This window comes from Echinops telfairi, unplaced genomic scaffold (genome assembly GCF_000313985.2).
Source record: "Echinops telfairi isolate 266 unplaced genomic scaffold, ASM31398v2 ScPeMD7_7427;HRSCAF=8465, whole genome shotgun sequence".
NCBI lineage: Eukaryota > Metazoa > Chordata > Mammalia > Afrosoricida > Tenrecidae > Echinops > Echinops telfairi.
Window position 1 is genome coordinate 1,345,576 of NW_022111327.1, and position 23,187 is coordinate 1,368,762.

Sequence of the window (23,187 nt, forward strand, 5' to 3'; positions counted from 1 at the left end):
GAGTTGATGCTCACTCTAAGTGACCCTATAGGACAGGGTAGAACTGCCCCTATGAGTTTGCAAAGCTGTAACTCTTTGCAGCAGTAGAAAGCCCATATTTGTTTCTCAGAGTTATTGATTATGAACTGCTGACTTTTGGACTTAGCAACCCAACACATAGCCACCAGGGTTGTGTGAAATATGACCAGCCATTTACATGAAATTGTAGAATGCTAGGCTTGATACCATATAGAATTGAGGCAAAAGTACAGCAGCGAGGATGTGTTTGCTAGTGTGCAAATGCCTATTCATCTTGTCAACTAGCATATTCTGAGCACCTACCATCAATTCACAGTACTGGTACCATGGGTATAGAGTAGTTGAAATGAATATTTAAGTCCTCTCACTCATGTGCTTACATTTGGAAAATAAACAAATTATGGAAAATTAAAGAGTTAGGATATGAAATAGATGGGGAGTTGGTCACTTTAGGCCCAGAAATAAGAGAAGGTATATCAGATGAAGTAACATGACTTATACTTGAACATTTTACTTGATCAATAAAAGAGTCTTTACTGTAGATGGCAGTGGAAGCCCAAAATCCATCTTCAGGGCCCTTAAGTGGATTAAGTCTCCAATGAATGCCCTCTGACTGAAGTCTAGGGATGTGAATAGCCTTGCTTTCAGACAGAAACCATTGCAAGCTAAATGAAGGCATTTGCAGTTACGTCAAATTGTAACACCTGATCATTTTATCTCCCCTTTGATCCATTTTAAATTAGTTCCAGTTTTTCATATTTTCTGCTTTCTTTTCAATTGAGGTTTTTCTGTTTTCATTTTGTCATTGTTGTTGGGATTTCTATTTATTTTTTCTTTTATATGTTTCTTGGTATCTGCAATCTAAGATAGGTAAATGTATAGATTCAGTAACTGGATTAGTAATTACCTAGAGGCATGGCAGGGGATTTTGGGAGGTAATGGGGAAATAACAACAATAATTACAAGATAGGAGAAAATGTTCTAAAATGGTTGTGGTGATGATTGCACAACTCTTCCTAATATGATTGAAACATTGCATTGAATGATATGTGAATTATATGCCGATACAAATAAATACTCACTTTTAAAAGAAGAGTCTTTAGAAGACCTGGGAGATGTACTGTCTGGGCATATGGAAGTGCAAATGCCACGGCCCTGGCTGGAACAGGCTTGGTGCGCTCAGTGGGTGAAGAAAACGCCAGTGTTCAAAGACCACAGGTGAAGAGGGGAGCGTTACAAAGAGTTGGATTGCATCAGGCCTGTAGGATGTAAAAGGAGGCCTGGTGGAGCTATAGGGTAAGTGTTGGACTGCTAACCTAAAGGCTCATGATTCAAACCCACTAGCTGCTCAACGGGATAAGGATGAGGCTGTCTGCTTCAGATTCCCTATATAGGGTCACTATAAGTCAGAGTTGATTTTTTTATGATGCAAAGAAACATGAACATGTCTAGCACTGAATATTAACCATGGGATCAGGAAGAACTTAATTGATCAAGCCAAACTTTACCTTTTTTTCCCCTTAGAATATATAAATATATTTAAACCCTCTTTAATTTCATGACTTTTAAGGATATTGCCCAACATCTGACAGAATTTTGAAAGTTTCTATCATTTGTACATCAGGTGGCCATATCTTACCCCTTTCAGATTCTGAGAACCCAGATTAAGGAAAATAGAAAAGTATAATTTCATAATTTTATTGTGTAATTAAATTGCATCTGCGTATCAAAATGAGAGTACTTTGATAGCATCATTCTCAAATAACAATAGCCAATAGCATGAGCATAATCAAGAGTGCTTGTGAGTAATTAACTTTAGTAGAAACTTAAGTATGAGAGTTTTATTAACTTAGTTTGTAAAATAAATGGATAACAACCATGCACATTCTTGTGTTTCTCATACTTTCTACCATATTTGGAACTTTCGGGGAATGAGTACTAAGTAATATAAATAGTAATCATCATTAGGAGCCAAATTAAAATTATTGGTTGGTATGCTAATCCCATCTGTTAAGATTGTTAGGGTTAGGGCTAGAGACCTTGTCTTTATGACTGTCAATGTCTTTTAATGTTTGGAGCTAATATAGTCCTGGAAAGTCTTCTATAAAGTAAGGTTAAATATGCCCACCAAAAATATTCAGTTGACTTTCTTCCTAGTATTTCCAGGTTATTTCTAGTTTTTTTCCTCACACTCTACAATATTTTAGACTAGTTGATATCTTCTGGGTAGGGTAGGGTAGGGTAGGGAATATTAAGATGAAGTAGTGTAGGGTAAGTATAGGAGAGAATATGGAAAATATGGAGTATAAATGGAAATAAAAGTAGAATTTCATTTCATAAATACAATTTGGTAATGAGTTAACTAATTGATGCCCAACTTCTGAAGTGGCCTTATCAATGTTGAAATTCTTTCATAATAATACTAGTGTTGATAGATAAAATGAAGCTAGACTGATTACACTCTGCTAAAACTTGTTCTTTATAGGATACCAGATTTTATGGGTGAGCCATTTTGGTAAGGACCTTAACATACTTCCTAAGTTCTTAGGGATCATCTGCATGCTGATTTTCTGGGGGGATGGAACCTGTAAAAAGAAATATTGGCTTAGAAATTTAAAGCAAATATAAAACAACCCCTGGAATTCCTGTTAAGGGACTGGCCACAGGCGCAGAACATAAATTGTTATAGCGCTGGCTATACAGAGACTTTCTCATAGATTTTCATAATCAGATTATCAACGTAGAGCAATTTCAACCATAGGGAAAGAAGCCTATCCATCTTGGTTACATTTTCTCTATGTAACTATCTCATAGTCAAAGATGTCCACATTTAGCATTTTGTTTCATGGCTTCCTATCGAAGTAGAGAACAGGCTCTGTGTTGTCTTGATGTTGTTTGTGATTTCTCGGCAAGTCAATGGTAAAGTCAATACGCTTGAAATATATGGTGTACCAAGTTGTAACTTCCAAATAAAGCTATTTTTCTATTTTTCTGTTCTTTCAGAAACTCAACATACTGCATGAAGGTGTCAATGTCCTTGACTGTGGCAGAGAATGAATCAGGTCTGTGCTACAATAGCAGGATCCGCTATTTAGAAAAATCCGAAGTTACTAAAAGAAAGGAGATCTCCTGCCCAGACATGGATGACTTTAAAAAGTCTGATCAAGAGCCTGCTGTTGTGTGGTACAAGGTAACTCAGCATGCTGCCAAATGCCTTTTTTATTTTTCCCCCAGTCAATAGGTGACTTGGGGTTAAGAAAATAGAGGATTCTCATTTTTAGCTTTCTTTATTTTATTATATATGCCACTCAGAAGAATCAACAGATCCACAACTAAAGAATTTGGAGTTTTGTCCCCTATACACATCTGAGTTTCATGATTTTTTGTCAGGTGTCTCAGAATTAGGTGTCAACTAACCCAAGTGTTAAAAATAAACAAAATATCCCTCCATCCAAACGCTTGAGAAAAAGTGGGAAGAAGGGTGATGATTAAAATAGGACATGAAAGACATAATTTGGGAGCATAAATTTTTAGAAGTAAAGGTCGGTCGTTACAAGTAGTAGTATTGGCAAAGAATGACAAAGTTATTGCAGTCAGCATTATGACAGCCACTGATGTAAATGTAATGGAGATAAAAAGGCAAAGAACAGGATGTGCTAAGGTTAAATTTAGTTGAAACAAGACCAACAAAATACTGAACAGAAGAAAACTGAGTAAGGGACTATTTAGAGTGGTGTGAGTAGGGTTAAGGGCACCAAGCCCTGGTGCCTAGTGGTGAGACCTTGGGCTGCTACTGGTAAGGTCAAGGAGAACAACAAGGATTTCTACTGTGGTATAGACCTACAGGGCCAGTTCTACTCTGTCCTATAGGGTCACTGTGAGTTGGAATCCACTCAAGACAGTTAATGAGATTGAGACTTAGCAGGGGAGGGAGCAGTGTGCCTAGAACTTGAATAGAGTGAAAATGGGCCATCAGGAGCAGGGTAATGTCAGGAATGATGGACTTAGAGCATCAAAACCCCTGTTAACCTCTGGCAGATAGAAGAGTGGTAGTTGAGATAAATATCCTAACTCCTCTTAACTCAGTGATTCTCAGCCTTACTAATGCCGTGACCCTTTAACACAGTTCCTCATGTTGTGGTGACCCCTCCAACCATAACATTATTTTCATTGCTACTTCATAACTGTAATTTTGCTACTGTTATGAATCAGACGACCTCTGTAAAAGGGTCGTTCGACTCCCAAAGGGGTCACGACCCACGGGTTGAGAATCACTGTTTAACTCCACCTTTTCAATCTCCCATGTCTCCACCAACCTCTTAGAAGAAGCCAAACAGATAGACACCAAGGGCAAAAGGAGATGAGATGATAGCATCAATTGTGTTCAGCTTCACTGAACTCTAAAACCAAACCAAGCTCATTGCCATCCAGTGACTTCCAACTTATAGCGACCCTATAGAATGGTAGAACTGCCCCTTGTAATTTTCTGATATTGTAACTCTTTACTGGATAGAAAGCCCCGTCTTTCTCCTGCAGAGTGGTCGTTGCCTTCAATTACTGACTTTATGTAATGCCCAATGCATAACCACTATACAACTTTGGTTTCCTTCCCTGGAATAGAGGAGGAAAAGTTTAAAAATAACATTAAAAGTGTGGCAAATGGATCTAGGTAAGAAAAGAGAGAATACACACAAAGCTTTCTGTCTATGATATTTTGCTTACTACCGTGGAGGTCCATGTTCCTATAACCACACTGAGTACCTTATTGGCAGTTCTGAGCCACAATTGTACAGTTTTATGTGTGCTAGCTTGAGGTGACCAATGAAACTTTCTAAATAGGTGCTCTGTGCATTATTGGTGTCAAACATCTGTCATAAAAAGTGAGCCTTGGTTCCTGCGAAAGTCTGAACCAGGGTTTCCCAAAATGAACAATAGTCTCCTAGGCAACACTGGAACTATCCAGCGGGCTTCAAAAGCAGATACCTACAATTTATCCCGGATTATAGGCTATAGTACAAAAATTGTAATTGCTTGGGGGTAGGGTGGGGTGGTACTGAGCTATTTATTTATTTTTCCTGAAAAGGAGATAGTAGGCAAATAAGTTTGGGAATCTATGGTCTGAACTATATTTCCTACAGCTGCCATGTACTTTAATTTCAATTTGGAAGCCATTTTCACTCTTGAGGGGAGACTTACCAATAACCACAAAAGGCATGCTGTGAAATCAAAATCCTAACTACACTCGCTGCCACAGAGTCTATTGTTGACTCATCATTAACCTATAGAACAGAGTGGAATAACGTTTCTGTGGCTATAATCTTTATGGAAATGTACTGCCTCTTCTTTCTTCCTCTGAGCAGTTTGTGGGTTCAAACTGCCAACTTATCAGTTCTCAAACCATCCCTTAATTCACTATAGCACCAAGGGCTACTTATTTTCTGAACTCGATATACATCTTTAGAATTGTTCTCCCATTTTTTCCCCCTCTTAATGAAATCGTATAGAAACCTTGGTAGTGTAGTGGTTACGCACTGTGCTACTATCTTCATAGTCAACAGTTCGAAACCAGCAGCAGTTCTGCAAGAAAAAGATGGGCTTTCTACTCTCATAAGCAGTTACAGTCTCAGAAACCCAGAGGGGGTTCCTATGAGTCAGTATTGACTGGATGGCAGTGATTTGGGAGTGTGGGTAACGAAGTGGTATAGTGACAATACAGGACATATTATATGCACAAACATAAAACCCAAACAAAACCTACTGCCATCAAGTCTGTTTCAACTCATAATGACCTCGTAGAGGATTTCAGAGACTATAAATCTTGATGAGAGCTGACAGCTTGATCTTTCTCCTGCCAAGAGGCTGGTGGGTTTGAACGACTAATCATGTGTTTGCGGCCCCAAACCTAACTCTCAGTGCCACCAGGGTTCCTTATGCACACTAATATAGAGTTTGTATAATTTAGGGGGGGGGCTTTCATGCTCTCGTCAACCTCATTATTAATATTTATTAAAGAACTACTATGTGTCAGTAACTGTGCTTTGCTGTTTTCTATACATTATTTTATTGAACTCTCAATGCAATGGGCACTATTCTCACATGATAGTGAAAAAAACTGAGACTTAAAGAAATGTAGAAAATTGCCCATAGTCATTCTGCTAACAAAGCCAGCTTTTGATTTCAAGGCAGTCTGACTCCCAGGTCTATTTTCTTAATGGCATCCCTCTCCTGTAATGTGCTAAGTGTCAGCGAGGGGAGGTTAACAGTGAGGAGCAAACTCCAGGTCACAAACCTCCTCATGGATCTTCTCCTCTCTCACATTTTTCTTTTTAAAAAAAATCATTTTACTGGGGGCTCATACTCTTATTATAATCCATACATACATCCACTGTGTCAAGCACATTTGTACATTTGTTGTCATCATCATTCTCAAACATTTGCTTTCTGCTTGAGCCCTTGGTATCAGCTCCTCATTTTTCCCCTCCCTCCCACTCAGCCCATCATGAATCCTTGATAATTTATAAATTGTTATTATTTTGTCATGTCTTACACTGTCCGACATTCCCCTTCACCCACTCCTCTGTTGTCTGTCCCCCAGGGAGAGGGTTATACGTAGATGCTTGTAATCTGTTCCCCCTTTCTACCTCACCTTCCCTCTACCCTCGTGGTATTGCCCCTGTCACCACTTGTCCTGAAGGGTTCATGTGTCCAGAATTTCCTGTGTTTCCAGCTTTTATCTGTACCAGTGTACATGCTCTGGTCTAGCTGGATTTGTAAGGTAGAATTGGGATCATGATATTTGGGAGGAGGAAGCATTAAAGAACTAGAGGAAAGTTGTATGTTTCATAGTTGCTACACTGCACCCTGACTGGCTCTCTCCTCCCCAGGACCCTTCTATAAGGGGATGTCCAGTTGACAACAGATGCGCTTTGGGTCTCCCCTCTCCACTCCCCCTCATTCACAATGATATGAATTTTTTTATTTGATGCCTGATACCTGATCCCTTCAACACCGCGTGATCACACAGGCTGGTGTGATTCTTCTATGTGGGCTTTGTTGCTTCTGAGCTAGTTGGCCGCTTGTTTACCTTCAAGCCTTTACGACCCCAGGTGCTATATCTTTTGATAGCTAGGCACCATCACCTTTCTTCACCACATTTGCTTCTTCAGTGATCGTGTCAGGAAGGTGACCATCATGGAATGCCAGTTTAATAGAACAAAATGTTCTTGCATTGAGGGAGTACTTAAGTGGAGGCCCAATGTCCATCTGCTACCTTAATACTAAACCTATAAATATATACACGTAGATCTATTTCCCCATCATCATATATAAATATAGCTCTATTTGTACGTGCCTGCATTTCGACCTCTTTAAATGCCCATTGCCTCCTAGTTCTTTCCTCTATTTCCTTTTATTTCATCTTGTCCCACTGTCATGCTTAGCCTTCATTCAGGTTTCAGTAATTCCTCTCAGTTATATTGCCCTTGATCAACCCCTACCAGGCCTCTTACAACCCTATCACACCACTGATCCCGGATAACTTGTTGTTCCCTTGTCCCTGGGTTTGTTAACACCACTTCCTTTCCCCCATCTCCCCCTCTCTCATATCACCCCATAACCATCAGTTCCGTTGTTTTCTCCTCCAGATTGTTTATCCAGCCTATCCTATCTAGATAGACCTGTAGAGATAATAATATGCACATATAAACAAGACAGAGCCAAAGCAACAAAAGAAAACAAAAGCAAACAACAACAACAACAAAGACAAAAAAAAGAGAGAAAAGCCTGTAAATAATTCAAGGTCTGTTCATTGACCTTTAGGAGTGTTTTCCAGTTGAGTCTGATGGGGTGCCATGCCCGGGCTCCTAAGTCTATTTTTGGTACTCCCTCGCGACTTCCTTGCTCTGCTCCCCTTGCTGTTCTGTTGCATGCCCTTAGGGTTTTGCTTCTGTGTGGTGGGGTCAGATCGGACGCATTTCCCACACTGTGTCTCCAGTGTTGTCCCCTATAGGGAACTATGGGGCAGTGAGGAATGTGGTATTTCATAGTGGGGCCGGCCATATGGTTCTCTCTGTGCATTGGCTGCTCTGAGCAGGAATATCATCCTCAAGGCTTGGTGAGCCAGGATGTGCTCCACTCTCTCTTCTTCACCCCTTCATTTGCTCCCATATGCTCTGATCAGATGTGCCCCTCTCCCTGAGCTGTAGCTTCAGTCCTATCCTCTGAAGTAAATTCTTCTGGGGTGAGGGGCGGCTGTCCACATAGTTGGGGTTGGGCCCTACCCCTCAGACCTCTCTACTGGTTCCCTGCTTCATGCTGGTATGCTGCATTCACCTTTTAGAGCACCAGGTTGAAGTCTGGTCCCTCCTCTCTCACTTTCTTATTCTTCTATTCAACCATTCATTATTCTCATCTAACATCTTTAGACCACTTAGCATTATACACACTAAAGTCATTTATTCCTTGGGGAATGCTAATCTTTCTTGAAAGGGATTTTCCAAGTTCTTCCTGGATAATATTGATTATTTCTACAATATTTTATAATTGATAAATCATAATCTTACTCTTCTGAATATTGTACTGAGGTAAATGCTGTCCTTTTAATCTCAAATTGTTGATTATTCTAAGGCAGGCAACCTCAAACTACTGCCTGCAAGCCACATGCGGCCCGCCGAGGACATTTATCCAGCCTGCCAGGTGTTTTTGCCCCATTTCTTTTTTTACTTCAAAATAAGATATGTGCAGTGTACATAAGAATTTGTTCATAGTTTTTTTTAAACTGTAGTCTGGCCCTCCAACAGGTCTGAGGGACAGTGAACTGGTTCCCTGTTTAAAAAGTTTGAGGACCCCTGTTAAGGTGTACATACCTCCTGAAATGTCTTAATTAATGTTCTCTGTTACTTTCTGAGTTCTAATAGCCATTGCAATGGCTACATAGAACTCACAGAAAAATTCATGTTTCCAGAGTTTGTTAAGGAAGTTAAGTTGTAATGTCAGTGAGAAATGCTCAGGATAGTTCATCAGGATGTGTTCCAACGTTATTTTGATTTAGCTTAATGTCTGAAGGGGCATATCATTCAGCTGGAAGCTTCAACCCTAAGGCATTCAGCTCAAGCTCCGTAGGTCAGCAAAGCCAGCTCCCAGAATTAAGTACCCAATGGCACCCCACTCCAGGAAGCCTCAGCCAGAAGACACTGAGCTCCACTTCTATGGGTCATCAAGCCCAGTGTCCCCAGTTAAGTACACAGATGGACTCCACAAAGTAAACAACTTTACTTGTTCTGTGAGTTGGGAAGGCCATCACTGTTCCATGCTCTGGATCGTGCTTCTGCTTCTGCTCCTCTAATGTTACAGCTCTTTTCTGGATCCAGGAGGTCCACTGCACAGGAATATTGGGTCCAGTGGTTGTGTTCCCATTCTGGCTCCTACTGGTGATGAGATTGCTCCTCCTACTTATCAAAGGGCTCATTTTTTATATGGCAGGAAGCTCTCTGGGGAATCCTGGTCACAAATACTCAGGTGACTCCTATCAATATTTTCCCTCACCTGCTTATAAGACCCACTATACAAAAGGTGTTGGGGTGGGAATTAGAGAGCCTGGATAGAAGACTCACATTAAATAATTCACTGCCTCTACACCTCCCTTTAGTTATTCTTCTCCTTATACACCTGTCTATTGTTTGCCTGAAAGTTGAGCTAGGGGATGAATTCATATCCAGACCCGAAGAGTGATTTAAGAGCCATAGTCTTGGGGTGTTCCACCAATCTACACTTTACCAGTATGTCTGTTATTTTTATTATTTTGAGTTTGATGCCTATCTCTAGTGTTTTAACAGATAAAAATATATGTATTGGATGATCCTTTTCCTGCCAGTTTTTTTTTAATATACACAATCTTTAAATGATTTTTCAAAATCCATCCATGAGTTTTCCACCCTCGTTATTACTTTTGTATTCATCTCACCTGTTTCAGATTTAACAACTTTTTGAAAAATGTTATGGTAGGCCTCTGAGGTCTATCATTCCATTGCCGGTATGTAGTTATATCTGAATAGGAAGGTGCAGCTGGATCAGGTAGCACTAGGGCATGTTCATAAAGACCACATAGTTAGCCAGCTTGGGTGATCCTTGGAGTGCAAAGAGGTATGGGGAAGCGGTCTGTACTTACTCTATCTGAATTCCATCAGTTAACCTAAGGAGGTGAAGAAAGAGACTACACTTCTGACAGTTTCTCCTGACACTACATAAACCGGGGAGCTAGTTATTGCAACAGACTATTCAATCACAATGTTTTTAGAAGAATTTTAGAAATGAGTCAAAGATTCTTCTCCTTGATGAACTAAGTAAAACCAATATTGCCACGGAATTGAGAGTTCTTTTATCTCACTTCTAAGCCAGACACCCGCTCAACTGTAATAGTACATCAATAGTGGAAATATAAACGTTAATTTCATGGTACAACACTAATTGACATGATTTATTACCTCAGTTGGTAAAAGCTCAGTGTTAATGAGGTCAAATTTGGATCTCCATCTTCTTTTTTTTACCCCCCGCAACAACCTCAGTTTCAGTGGTCTTCCATGGATTATATAAGATATGGGTTGAAGGATAACGAATAATTCTATGCAAATTATTTAATTCATTTGGACACTAGTTTGCCATCCCAAGAAGTAGGGATAGTGCAATGATCAAAATAAATACATTCCCATCTTCTTGTGGGGGGAGATAGATAAATAAAGAACTTACTTTCGATGTTCTAGGAAGAGGCTAAATATATTAAAACGTCAAAAGAACAGACCCAACTTTCCATCAAAATAATCTTCATATCAAGTATAGGGTAGCCATCATACCTCCAATTTTTGCCATAGATAAACATGAGAGTCTTTGTGAAAAAACTTTGAAACTAAGTAAGATTACTTAATATTTTCACAGTACATAATAGTGGACTTCAGTTTTTCCAAATACTTTTCATATTATAGAATACCTACAAATGATAATATGGCACAGTGAGGAGAATGAATAGACTCCTCAGAGGGATCTGTCTGTTTCGGTCCCCACCTGACTTATGTTGGGCTGAGGAGCATATCAGGGTGTCTATACAAAGGTAATTCCAAATGTATTGCTCCTGGGATTTCCGTTCATACATGCCTGGGGTTATTCCAAACAAAAGTCGATTAAACATGTCTCTGTGGTCAGTGGATGTTTGCAGACAAGTTCTCTCAGTCATATACTGTCTTTGTCTCTCTAGTGCTTCCTAAACAACAACAAAAATTAACCAATTAAAAAAGTGATATTGAACGGGATCTGCTGGACCAATAAAATTCAAGGCAGCTTCAAGGTTACAGTGACTGTTGTTTTGGAAATCAAAAGGGGTAATCTCGATATGCTTTCTTGAATGACACAGGATGATCATGAGGGCTTATTATGAAGAAGTTTTAAGAGAATTGAAAAGGGCATTGATAAGAAAAAGCCAGGACATTTTCACTAAGGAATGGTTTTTTGTTTTGTTATGTTTTTTCCCCTATCATGAAAATGCACCTGCTCATTCTTCAAGGGTAGCAAAGGCTGCTGTATGAGGAAATTGTTGGGAAACTTCACCATACCGACCCTACAGTCCTGATCCTGCCCTTCAAATCTTCATATTGCTCACCAAAAGGAGTGTGGTTTGAGTTCTTCCAGGTTGCAAAACTGCTGTTTTGGTGTGGGGTTAAACAAATATCATTAAGTTCTTCAGTAAAGAGTTAAAGAGAAATAAACAACACCTTCAGAAGTATATGTGGAGAAACAAGAGCTTCACATTTAGATATATTAAATTTACTATGCTCTTGTAAAAACACTTTTTTCCTTATCCTCATATGAGGGGTTAACCCCCCAAACGGATTTGTTTTCAAAGCTATGTTTTTAATATTCTTTACAAAACAAGCTTATCACCTTCAAAGTACTCTCCATTACACTTAATACATTTGTCAAATCCGCGATTCCATTCTTGGAAACATTTTTCAAATTCATCTGTTTGGATGGTTATTAGTATCTCTCTCATTTTTTCTTCACTTCTATGCTTTCAAATCACTATCCTTTCATGTCCCTCTTCATTCATTCACAGAAACAAAAAAAAAGTCACATAGAGCGATATCAGGTGAGTCAGGAGTGTAGGGCAAGAGAGACCTGCTGTTTTTTGCCAAAAACTGGTGCACTGAGATGGCTGAGGGAGCAGGTGCACTACCATGGTGACAAAACCAGTCCCTGTCTACATCAAATTGTGTTTTATCATGTATCAAGACTTCATTTCTCCTTATGTTTCTTTGTGTCTGTGTACCACAATTTGTTTATCTTTTGATGATCATTTTGGCTGTTTGCAGTTTTTGCCTATTGTGAACAGTAGGACAAAGAGCATTGTGTACTTGTTTCTGTTTGCATTCTTGCTTTCAGTACTTTGGGGTAAATACAGAGTATTGCAAGTTCTGTGTCACAGGGTAGTTCTATATTCTGTTTTTTGAGAAATTACTCTCTCTCGTTTGATTTTTACTGAGTTTTCCAAAAATTTCTGAACCCTTCCCCCCCAAAAGTAATTATAGGTTAGCTATGCATATATGATTCAAATGCATTGATTCTCCTTTGATCTTCCTTACTAATTGTCCAATTTTACAAGAATATGAGTAATTGAAAATACCATGGCTTTGGTCATGCATTTGAAGTATGGTGCTAGTGAAAAATATCATGGACTGTCAAAAGAGCAAACAAACCTGTCTGGGAAGAAGTATGACTAGTAGTTCTCAACCTGTGGGTCGCGACCCCTTTGGAGGTCAAACGACCCTTTCACAGACGTTGCACAATTCATAACAGTAGCAAAATTACAGTGATGAAGTAGCAACAAAAATAATTTTATGGTTGGGGGGGTCACCACAACATGAGGAACGGTATTAAAGGGTCATGGCATTAGGAAGGTTGAGAACCACTTCCCTAGAGAATGTTATCATGCTTAGTAAACTAATGGTGCAGTGAAAAATAGGAAGACCTTTAACAAGTTGTTTTGACACAGTGGCTGTATCAATGGGTCCAAACACAAGAACAATTCTGAAAATAGCACAGGACCAAACAGTGTTTCATTCTGTTTTACAAAGGGTGGTGAGGGATCGGAGATAGCTCAATGGCACCTAACAACAACAACAACAACAACTGTGTTAGGGTCCTCTAGAGAAACAAAACCAGGACATTTATGATTTTCTATATATATGGATAGATATATACAGCATGAAGGAATATAACAGCTAATTAGTATAGACAGCAGTACAGAGGACTCAGTTCAACTCACTTTGGAGGAACAGTTAGTATACTGGAAGTCCTTCAACTCAGGAGGGTTGCTGGGTCCAAGGTCAGGGAAGCAAACAGCTGAGTCTTCCCTAGGGTAATGTAGGCAGTTCGGCCACAGGCAGTAAACAGTAGGACAGTCACCAAGAGTCCCCAGCTCAGGAGCTTAGAGAAGCAGGCCCTGATGGGAAATTGGACTCAAGCAATGCAAGATGACAGGATCCGACAGCCTCAAGCTCAAGTGATGTATATACCACAGCGTGGCAAAGCATGTCTCAACGGAACTTCAAGCTTTAGCAACATGATCCATGGGTTTGCTGTCCGATAGGTAGTGTAGCTCACAAGTTGTGGCAGAGAACTAGCTAAAGCAGCTGCATGCTCGTCCGATCATCAGAGAGCAAGAGAGAGAGGGGCAGGCCTTACTGAGCCATTTATCTCTTTGCCCTCCCATCAAACTGTGACCTTATTAATCCTACATGTTCCTATTGGCCAGGTTGGCACAATAAACCTACCTGTCGCAACAACATACATATACAAGGACTATAACCATAGTGACAAATCAAACAATATAAAGGAGTATAATGTTAGTTGTCTTTCTTTTTCTCGCACCATTTCACCATCTGAATTCAGTAATATTGCCTGTCCTTGATATCTTTACACACTTTCCTCCATGCAAACACTTTGTGATAAACCGTCTATCTGTAATTTACATACATAGCTTACATACCTGTGCACATACATTTCTTCTTTATCTTAAAAAAAATCGGAACATACTACACATATTACTCATCAGCATTCCCCATCACACACAGACATTTATGACCAACCCACTGTCAATAATATTGTTCAGTTTTTTGAAAGCTACCATAATAGTTGAGAGGGTGGGAATATTTTATTCATCCATCCTTCTACTGATGGGTATTCCTTTTTTTATTTTTTAGTCACAATGGTACCATAATCATATCCTTACAGGATACACTGTGTTATTACTATTATTTAATGCAATAAATAATATTGATGCAATAAAACATTACAATTGAATGTACTTTATAATTTTCAGTTGATATTATTTAATATCTAGTAAATCCAATATCAACATTAAAGAAAATTGGACTGAGATAATTGGTTATGGTAGCTTAATTAAAATAGACAAAAATTCAATAGCCATTTTTGGTAGCAATGATCAGTTAAATATGTACAAGGAAAAAGAAAATAGTTTAGCAAGCATAAAACACATTGGAATACATCAAGCAAGGATGGGAAGAGATTTACATAAATATAATTCTACTGAAGGACATAAAATATGGTCTAAATTAATGGAGTCATAGAACATGTTTTTCATGGAAAGACTTCATAGATGAAAGAAGTCAATGTTTCTTGGGCAAAATTTACATGGATATTTAATGAACTTTACAAGAACATCATTTTGGGGGGAACCGGACAAAATTATTATAAAATTCCTAAGGTTATATGAATGTGCCACAATTGCCAAGGAAATATTGGGGAAAAAAACACTCATTAGAGGGAAGTTAATTACTATATGCAATCCATTATACAAAGCAGCAGAATTTAAAATAATAAGTTTAGGAAATAATGCATAAATCAGTAGAACAGACAGAGAAGCCAGAAATGGACTTTGCTAAAATAAGCATATGGTAAAGGTAAAATTTAATTTTAATGGTTGTGGAGGAGAGATGATGGTTTATTAAAATATTAATATAAATTAATGACTAACCACTTGAATCATACCATATTTGAAAAATATTCCACGCAGATCATAAAGAGTTAATTGCATCTTCCAAAATAATAGTTCAGGAATAGCCATTTCTAAATGTCACCAGTCATTTCAATTAGTTAAACTTCCAATGACATCAGCTTTGCATTGATTTATCTTGCTATGCATTCTGACAATTTTCATTAGGAGGGGAATAAAAAGGTTACTGAAGACCTTATAATACCATAGCTCAAATGATCAATGCATCTTTGTAAAAAAAAAAGTAATATCTTTCCCCTAAATGATTGGTGATGTTTAATCTTATTTGGAAATATAATTAAATTAATAGCACTTCTGCTTGTAACCATAAAATTATATTCCATTATGAATCTTTGATCTTATCAGAAGAATTTTCCCTTTAGTTCAGTAGAAATGAGCTGCAAATCCCATGGCTTCAGTTTGGTGTGCCCGGAAACCAAGTCTTGACTCTAGATTTAAGATCCATTTCTCATTGCTTTTGTTCATAGACATAGCATTAGAAGTGGGAAAGGGATCCTTACCGATTGTAAATTATTAAAAGGGTGGATTAACGTGGTAAAAATGATTATGTAATAGATGTAAGAAACACTGTGGACCTGGAATCTGGTCATTGTACTACATTAATGCGGTTAAGTAACTACAAGTAATCATGTTGACCACTGGATAGAGTTTCCAGTGCTGTAAATTTTTATGGGAGTAGAAATTTCCCCCACAGAGTGGCTTGTGGCTGGCAGTCCAATGCTTACCCAACAGCTCGACTGTCTGACATATAACCTACATGTGTTATAAAAATTTAGTGACTGAAGACCTTACTTGATGTGAGTTGCAACATTGGAAACAGTTTAGGAAGCAAGAATTGGGAGGGGACTTCAAGAGGCTCATGGCAAAATGAAATGAAAACAGAACACAAATTTTCCATAAGTTTTTCTAAGTCCCTTCTTATAGTTACTTACCTAAGGCATATCAGACTCTAATTACGAAATTAGAGATAATTGTTTTTGCTGTGTGTATTATTTTAAGTAATGTTATTCAGTATAATTTACAAGTAGCATAATATATCCTTGTTTTATGTCTAATTTGATGAATATACAAATACACATATCACAATGATGATATAGACTACTTCTATTACCCCAAGTTTATGCATGCCCCCTTCTCTCATCACCAGTCTTCAGTAAAAACTCATGTTTCATGTTCCTATAGTTGGGAATTTTTACAGAATGTCACAGAGGTAGAATAACATAATATGCAGTCTTCTGTCTTTGACTTCTTTCAGTTAGCAAAGTGAATTTGAGATTCATTTATATTCTGGTACATATCAATAGTTCATTCTTCTTTTAATATATATATATATATAGTATAACTTTTAACATTTCAACAACCTTTACATGTATAGTTCAGTGAAATTAAATATCCCAGTATTTCACTATATAGTTGTACTACTGTTGGTTAACCATTCAGTAGTTGGTGACTAAGTTACTGCCAGATTCGGGTGATTAGTAACAACATTGTTATAGGGTTGGGGTTCAACCTTACAATTTCTTGATTTAACAATTTGATTTGTTTCTGTCAACTTTATAATCTTCTTTGAAGATGCATGCTTTCTTCCAAATCTAACATTAGTTTCTGGTGATTCAAAATATATCTCCCTGCCATTGAGTCAATGCTTACTCATAGTGACCCCCTGTGCATTTCTGAGACTGTAACTGTTTATGAGAGTAGAAAGCCCAGTCTTTCTCCTGCAGAGCTGCTGATGGTTTGGAACTGTTGACCATTCAGATCACAACTCAACACATCATAACCACTACACCACCAGGGCTCCACATACCAGCAGGGCTCCACAGTTTCTGATGGTAGTTTTCCTTAATATCATTAGAAGAAATGTCAGTGTATCTTTAATGACATTTAAAGGATGGAAAAAATAAATGACCTCAGTACCATCAAGTCCATGCCATCTAATAGCAACCCTATAGGACAAGGTAGATCTGGCTCTTCAAATATAATCCCAATCTATTTAATGCCATTCTCAACTGGAGAAAAATGTTGGAAATAATATGTCTTCTCCATACTTTTTTTACAACCAGGTGTTTCCAAACCAGAAGTTCCCTCTGTCTGACATGTCCTACCTCTCATCTCTATATATGGTTCAAAACTTAACTCTTAATGTTAATAATAGCCAATGTACACATCCAAACTTCTGTCCATGGTCAACTTGCTGTATTTTTTTAATGCCTCAGCATTAGAACCCTGATTTTGGATTACAGCATTATCTCCAAACTGCTATAGAAATGTGAATCACATTTAACTCTTAACAGTCATCAACATGTCCTAATAGATGTGTATATTCTTTGAAAGCACAATACTAAAGCTAGTAATAATAGCATAATAATAATAATCACAACTATGTGTCAATTGACATCATTTTGGATACTATCTACCGGCATACATGTCCATAGTTTCATAGGTTTTGTTCTTGTTTTTGTGGAAAACAACTCTCCTTTTAATGATTTTTTTTCCCATTAATGGCTTTACAATTTTCAAATCCAGATGTTTCAGCACTGGGCTATGGGTGGAATACACACAGTTGAGACAGAAGATATTCATGACTCTGGATGTGAGATTTGTCTGAGGGCAGGTGGTGGCAGCAAAGACAGCAGTGGAGATGTGGGGAGCAGAAATGGGAGTTTGGGGGCCCCAGCTGCTCCTGTTGCTCCAGCTGGTAGAACAGTATACAGGGCAGGGTGTGCTCCTTTCGCTCCATGCTCACGTCATCTTGCTCTACTGCTCTTGCTGCTACTCCTGCTACTGCCACACGGGTTCCTCCAGCCTCCACCATCAGCTCCAACAATGTCCACCCCTGCTCCCACCACCATCGCAGCAATCGTAGCAGAGGCAAGGATGACTAGAAGTGTGCTCCCATGATGGTGTGATATGGTGTTCCCATGATGTCACAAGCCTTCCTGTGTCACATATCATGGAGACTATGTGTGTCCTACCTGTAATTTTTGATGGATTGATTTCAGCATGTGATACCCAATATTGTCAGTCTTGTAAATATGTTACCTCATTTAATCCTTCACTTAATTTTACCAATTGACAAATTTCATCACCCAGTTTTTACAGGTGAAGCAACTAAGGCTTGGGTTAGGTAGGGTTCTCAAGAACATACAATTTAGAATGCAAATCCAAGTGTTTGACTGGAGGACTCATGTTATTAGCCACCGTTTGCTTACAACTTCAGCATTAGAATGGCGGAGGCAAGAAGATTGAGAGCTGGCACAACTGAGAAGAAAGACTTCCTAGAATGATTTTTCCTAAAACTTTTCAGAAGAAGTGAAAAGGAGTGCTAAAAAGGGGAAATTTGCTATTCCGTTAACAACTGTATTCATAGCCACCTCTTTTATGTTTATATTGGGAAAAGTTAAGGCTCCCTAGAGATTGCAGGCAGATGTCCAGATTTCCAGGAGAAAGGAGAGTGACTTAGGCTTAAGAGGGGAAATGTTAGTTGTAGAAACAGGGGTACTTTGAGAATGAGCGGTTAGATGATTCGCTTATGGTTGTGCAGCTCTTTAAATGGCTGGAACTCAAAAACAGAAGAAATATTTCAGTCCATCTTCCTGATGTTCTGGCCATGAAGTGTGTGCTATGTGCTTTGAATTACACTGAAGTGACCACATTTGTTTGAGACACCCCTGATATAGCTTCCAGTACCACAGCCACAAATAAGCCACCATTATATGGCAAACTGACACGACACGTGGTGGCTATGTCAAGCGCCAGCAGCATCACTGACGTTTCAGCACAGCTTTCTGACTAAAATGAGTCTGTGAAGAAGAACTCTCATACTCGCATTTATGAGGAGGGACTGGAAATCGTATGCAGAGTGTGGAATCACTGTCAGCCCAGCATTGAAGGCCCAGTGAATAGAAGAAGCATACTATTGTCATATACAATGCAGGAAGATGGGTCTGAAGGCAAGCAGCTGTGACTGATGAGGAGCTGCTTTCTCAAAGGACAGTCAACCTTGATGATACGAATGGAGAAAACCCTGTGAGAGGGGATCCTTCTGGATCTCCATCTGCTGATGGTGCACAGCTATAGCAGAAACAGCTGCAAAGTTTTACTAATAATCAGAACTAGCAATGTATGCAGTATGAATCTAGGAATTAGACATTGTAAAAAATGAAATGGAACCCCAAAAGAGCGATATCCTAGGCTTTAGTGAACTGAAATAGACTGGCACTGAACCATTTTGAGTCAGAAAATTCTATGATTTACTAGGCCAGGAATGACACAATGGAGTGAAATGATGTTGCATTTATTGTCAGAAAGAATATTTAAAGATCTTTTCTGAAGTACAATGCTGTCTGCGATGGGATTCTATCTGTCTGCATCCAAGGAAATCCAATTAGTACAACTATCACTCAAATTTATGCATCAACTACAAAAGCTAGTGATGAAGAAATTGAAGACTTCTACCAACATCTTCAATCCTGAATTGATCAAACATGCAACCAAGGTTTGTTGCTAATTATTGGTGATTGGGATGCAAAAGTTGGAAACAAAGACGAAGGAACAGTAGTTGGAAAATATGGTCTTGGGAAAAGAAACAAAGCTGGAGATCAAATGATAGAATTTTGTTAGATCAATGACTTATTCATCTCAAACACCTTTTAGAAAAGTAAAGAGGTTTTCATTTCCTTCACCCAACTTCCCTTTAATGTAAACATCTTGCATAACCATGATACAATTATAGAAACTAAAAATTAACATTAGTACAATACTCTTACATGCCCTACACGCTTTATTTGTACTTCACTAGTTCTTCAACTGATGTTCTTCAGTTCCAAGATCCAATACTAGATTCCACATGGTATCTAGTTGCCATATCTTTTCAGTCTTTTCCAATCTGTGACAATCCTTTAGTCTTACCTGACTTTGACAGTTTAAAAAGTTACTAATCAGTTATTTTGCTGAGTAGCTTTCAATTGGAGTTTGTCTGATGGCTTATTAGTAGATTGTGATATGCATTTTTTGGGCACAACTACTACAGAAGTGATGTGTCCTCTGTGTATCATGTTGTTGTTAGTTGTACTTGATGCACCCCCGCCTAATGGCAACCTTATGTACAACAGAACAAACTATTGCTCAGTCTTGCACTATCTTCACCGTTGTTGGTATGCTAGAATCCATTGTTTGGGTCACTGCATATTTTGAGTGCCTACCAGCATTGTAGCAGATAATGTTCTCTTATGGTCCATAGGGTTTTCTTTGGCTAAAGTTTTGAAGTAGATTTCCAAGCCTTTCTTCCTCAAACATCATTTTACAAACTATGCATGTGGTCTTCTTCATACTGAATACTGTACACCAACAGTAAATTGACACAGCTGTGGGAAAAGACGATGGAGAAGCTCATTATGAGCAGTTAAAACCAAGACCAGGGTCTGACTGTGGAACCCAACAATCAAATGCTCATGTATAAATTCAGGGTGAACATGAATAAAATTTTTAAAAGCCCGGGAGAGACAAAATATAACCTTGAGTTTATCCTACTCGAATTTTGAGAACATCTCAAGAACAGATTTATTGCATTGAACACTAATGACAAAAGACCTGTTGAGCTGTGGGAGGACATCAAGAACACCATTTATGGTTGTGGTTATATAATTGTTTGTCAATTTGAGAGAATTAAAAGTGAAGGGGTGGAGTCTAGCCTGCCAATCAAGTCATAGTCAATGAGGCCTCTGTGTGGGCAGGGCCTTCTCCTGATGATGCTGGGAACTCCAGTATTCCTCCTTGGAGGCGGGAGACACTCTCTCTCCCAGCTCACTCCCTGGGAGACATTGTAGCTGACCAGACACATGGAACTACGCTAGTGCCCTGAGCTGAAGAAATCACGTGGAGACCCCTGCCAATGCTGAGATGCTTACAATACCACAGGATCACCCACCGGCCTGTGATCTTCCTGAATTTGGCATCATTGCATGTGGTTCTTGAGTCTGAAGAGGACTTCATAGATTGGAATCAGTCATGTGGGCTAATATCAGACTTATGGACTTGATATGAACTGGGCTGGGATGTTTTCTCAATGTTCAGTTGCTCTTGTATATAACACTCTTTCTTATACACATATGAGTGTCTATGAATTTGTTTCCCTAGACTACCCAGACTAACACAATGAAGAAAGCAAAAGGTCATGAGAAAGACAGTAAAAAAAGAAAATATCAAAGTGAATGTCAGAACAGACTCTGAAATTTAGGAGAAAAAGATGGATTGAAGGAATTGAATAGAAACTTTAAAAGAGCAGCTCAAGAAGACAAAGTATTATAATGAAATGTGCAAATACCTAGAGTTAGAAAACCAAAAGGGAGGAATGCATTCAGCATATCTTAAGCTGAAAGAACTCAAGAAAAAACTCAAGTCTCAAGTTGCAATACTGGAAAATTCTCTGGGCAAAATATTCAGTGATGAAGGAAGCATCAAAAGAAGGTGGAAAGAATACTGGCTCATTGTACCAAAAAACCAAACAAAGTAAAAAGAACAACAATAAAAATCTGGTCAACATTCAACCACTTAAGATGATAGCATGTGAGTAAAAACCAGTGGTGCCGAAGGAAGAAGTTCAAGCTGCACTGAAAGCATTAGCCAAAAACAGGGCACAGGGATTGATGGAGTATCTATTGGAATGTTTCAGCAGACTGATGAAGCACTGGAAGTGCTTACTTGACTATGATAGGAAATTTGGAAAACAGCTACTTGCCCAAGTAACTGGAATAAATCCATATTTTTGCACATTCCAAAGAAAGATGACCCATCAGACTGCTCAAACTATAAAACAATATCATTGATATCACATGTATGTAAAATTTTGCTGAAGATCATCTAACATGGTTGCATCAGTACATTGAAAGGGAACTGGCAGAGGTTCCGACTGGATTCTGAAGAGGACATAGAATGAGGGAATTCATTGTTGATGTCAGATCGATCTTGGTTGAAAGCAAAGAGTATCAGTAACATGGTACCTTTGTTTTGTCAACTACACCATGGCATTCAGCTTTGTGGATCATAACAAACTATGGAAAGCCTTGAGGTGAATGGGAATTCTTGAACACTTGATTGTGCTCACTTGGGACTTATACATGGACCAAAAGGCAGTTGTGCGAACAGAACAAGGGGGTATTGCATGGTTCAAAATCAGGAAAGGTTTTCATGAGGGCTATTTGCTCTCACTGTATTTATTCAGTCTGTATGCTGAGCAAATAATCAGACAGCTGACTTATATGAAGAATAATGTAGCATTAGGATTGGAGGAAGGCTTATTAACAACTTTTGAGATGCAGAGGACACAGCCTTGCTTGCTGAAAGTGAAGAGGAATTAAAGAACTTGCTGATAAAGATCAAGGATTGTACCCTTCAGTATGGATTATGACTCAATGTAAAAAAAGGCCCAGATCCTCACAACTGGACCAATGGATAACATTGTGAAAAACGGAGGAAAAATTGAAGTTTTCAAGGATTTCTGTCTTGCTTGTATATAAAATCCATGATCATAGAAGCAGTAGTTAAGAGATCAAAAAAACATGTTGCATTGGGTAAATCTGCTGAGTAAGACTTCTTTAGAATATTGAAAAGGAAGAATATTATTTTCAGGATGACAGTGCGCCTGACTCAAACCATGGTATTTTCAATTGCCTCACATGCATGTGAAGATTGGACATTGAATAAGAAAGACTGAAGAAGAATTAATGTGCTGGCAAGAATACTGAAAGAACCATGGTCTGCTCAAAGGACCAACTGATCTGTCTTGGTAGACATATAACCAGAATGCTCCTTAGACGCAAGGATGGAAAAAAAAAAAGAAGAAGCAAGGATGGTGAGACTTCGTCCATTATATTTTGGACATGTTGTTAGGAGAGACCAGTCCCTGGAGATGATCACCACGTTTGATAAAGGAGAGGGACAGCGAAAACAAGGAAGGCCCTCAATGAGATGGATTGACACAGTGGGTGCAACAATGGACTCCATCATAGGAACAATTCTAAGAGTGGCAAAGGAAGAGGGTCGCTATGAGTCAAAAGTGACTTTATAACATTTAACAACAACTATATCCA

At 38.7% G+C, this 23,187-nt stretch overlaps 1 protein-coding gene across 1 annotated transcript in view; it reads left to right on the plus strand.

Annotated features, from left to right (window-relative positions):
- Positions 1-23,187, plus strand: part of IL1RAPL2 (interleukin 1 receptor accessory protein like 2) — a 1,497,587-nt gene that overhangs the window by 786,367 nt on the left and 688,033 nt on the right. The window contains exon 4 of the mRNA XM_004710023.2: positions 3,022-3,208. Coding sequence (XP_004710080.1) covers positions 3,022-3,208 — 187 coding nt within the window. The remainder of the gene's footprint in view (positions 1-3,021; positions 3,209-23,187) is intronic.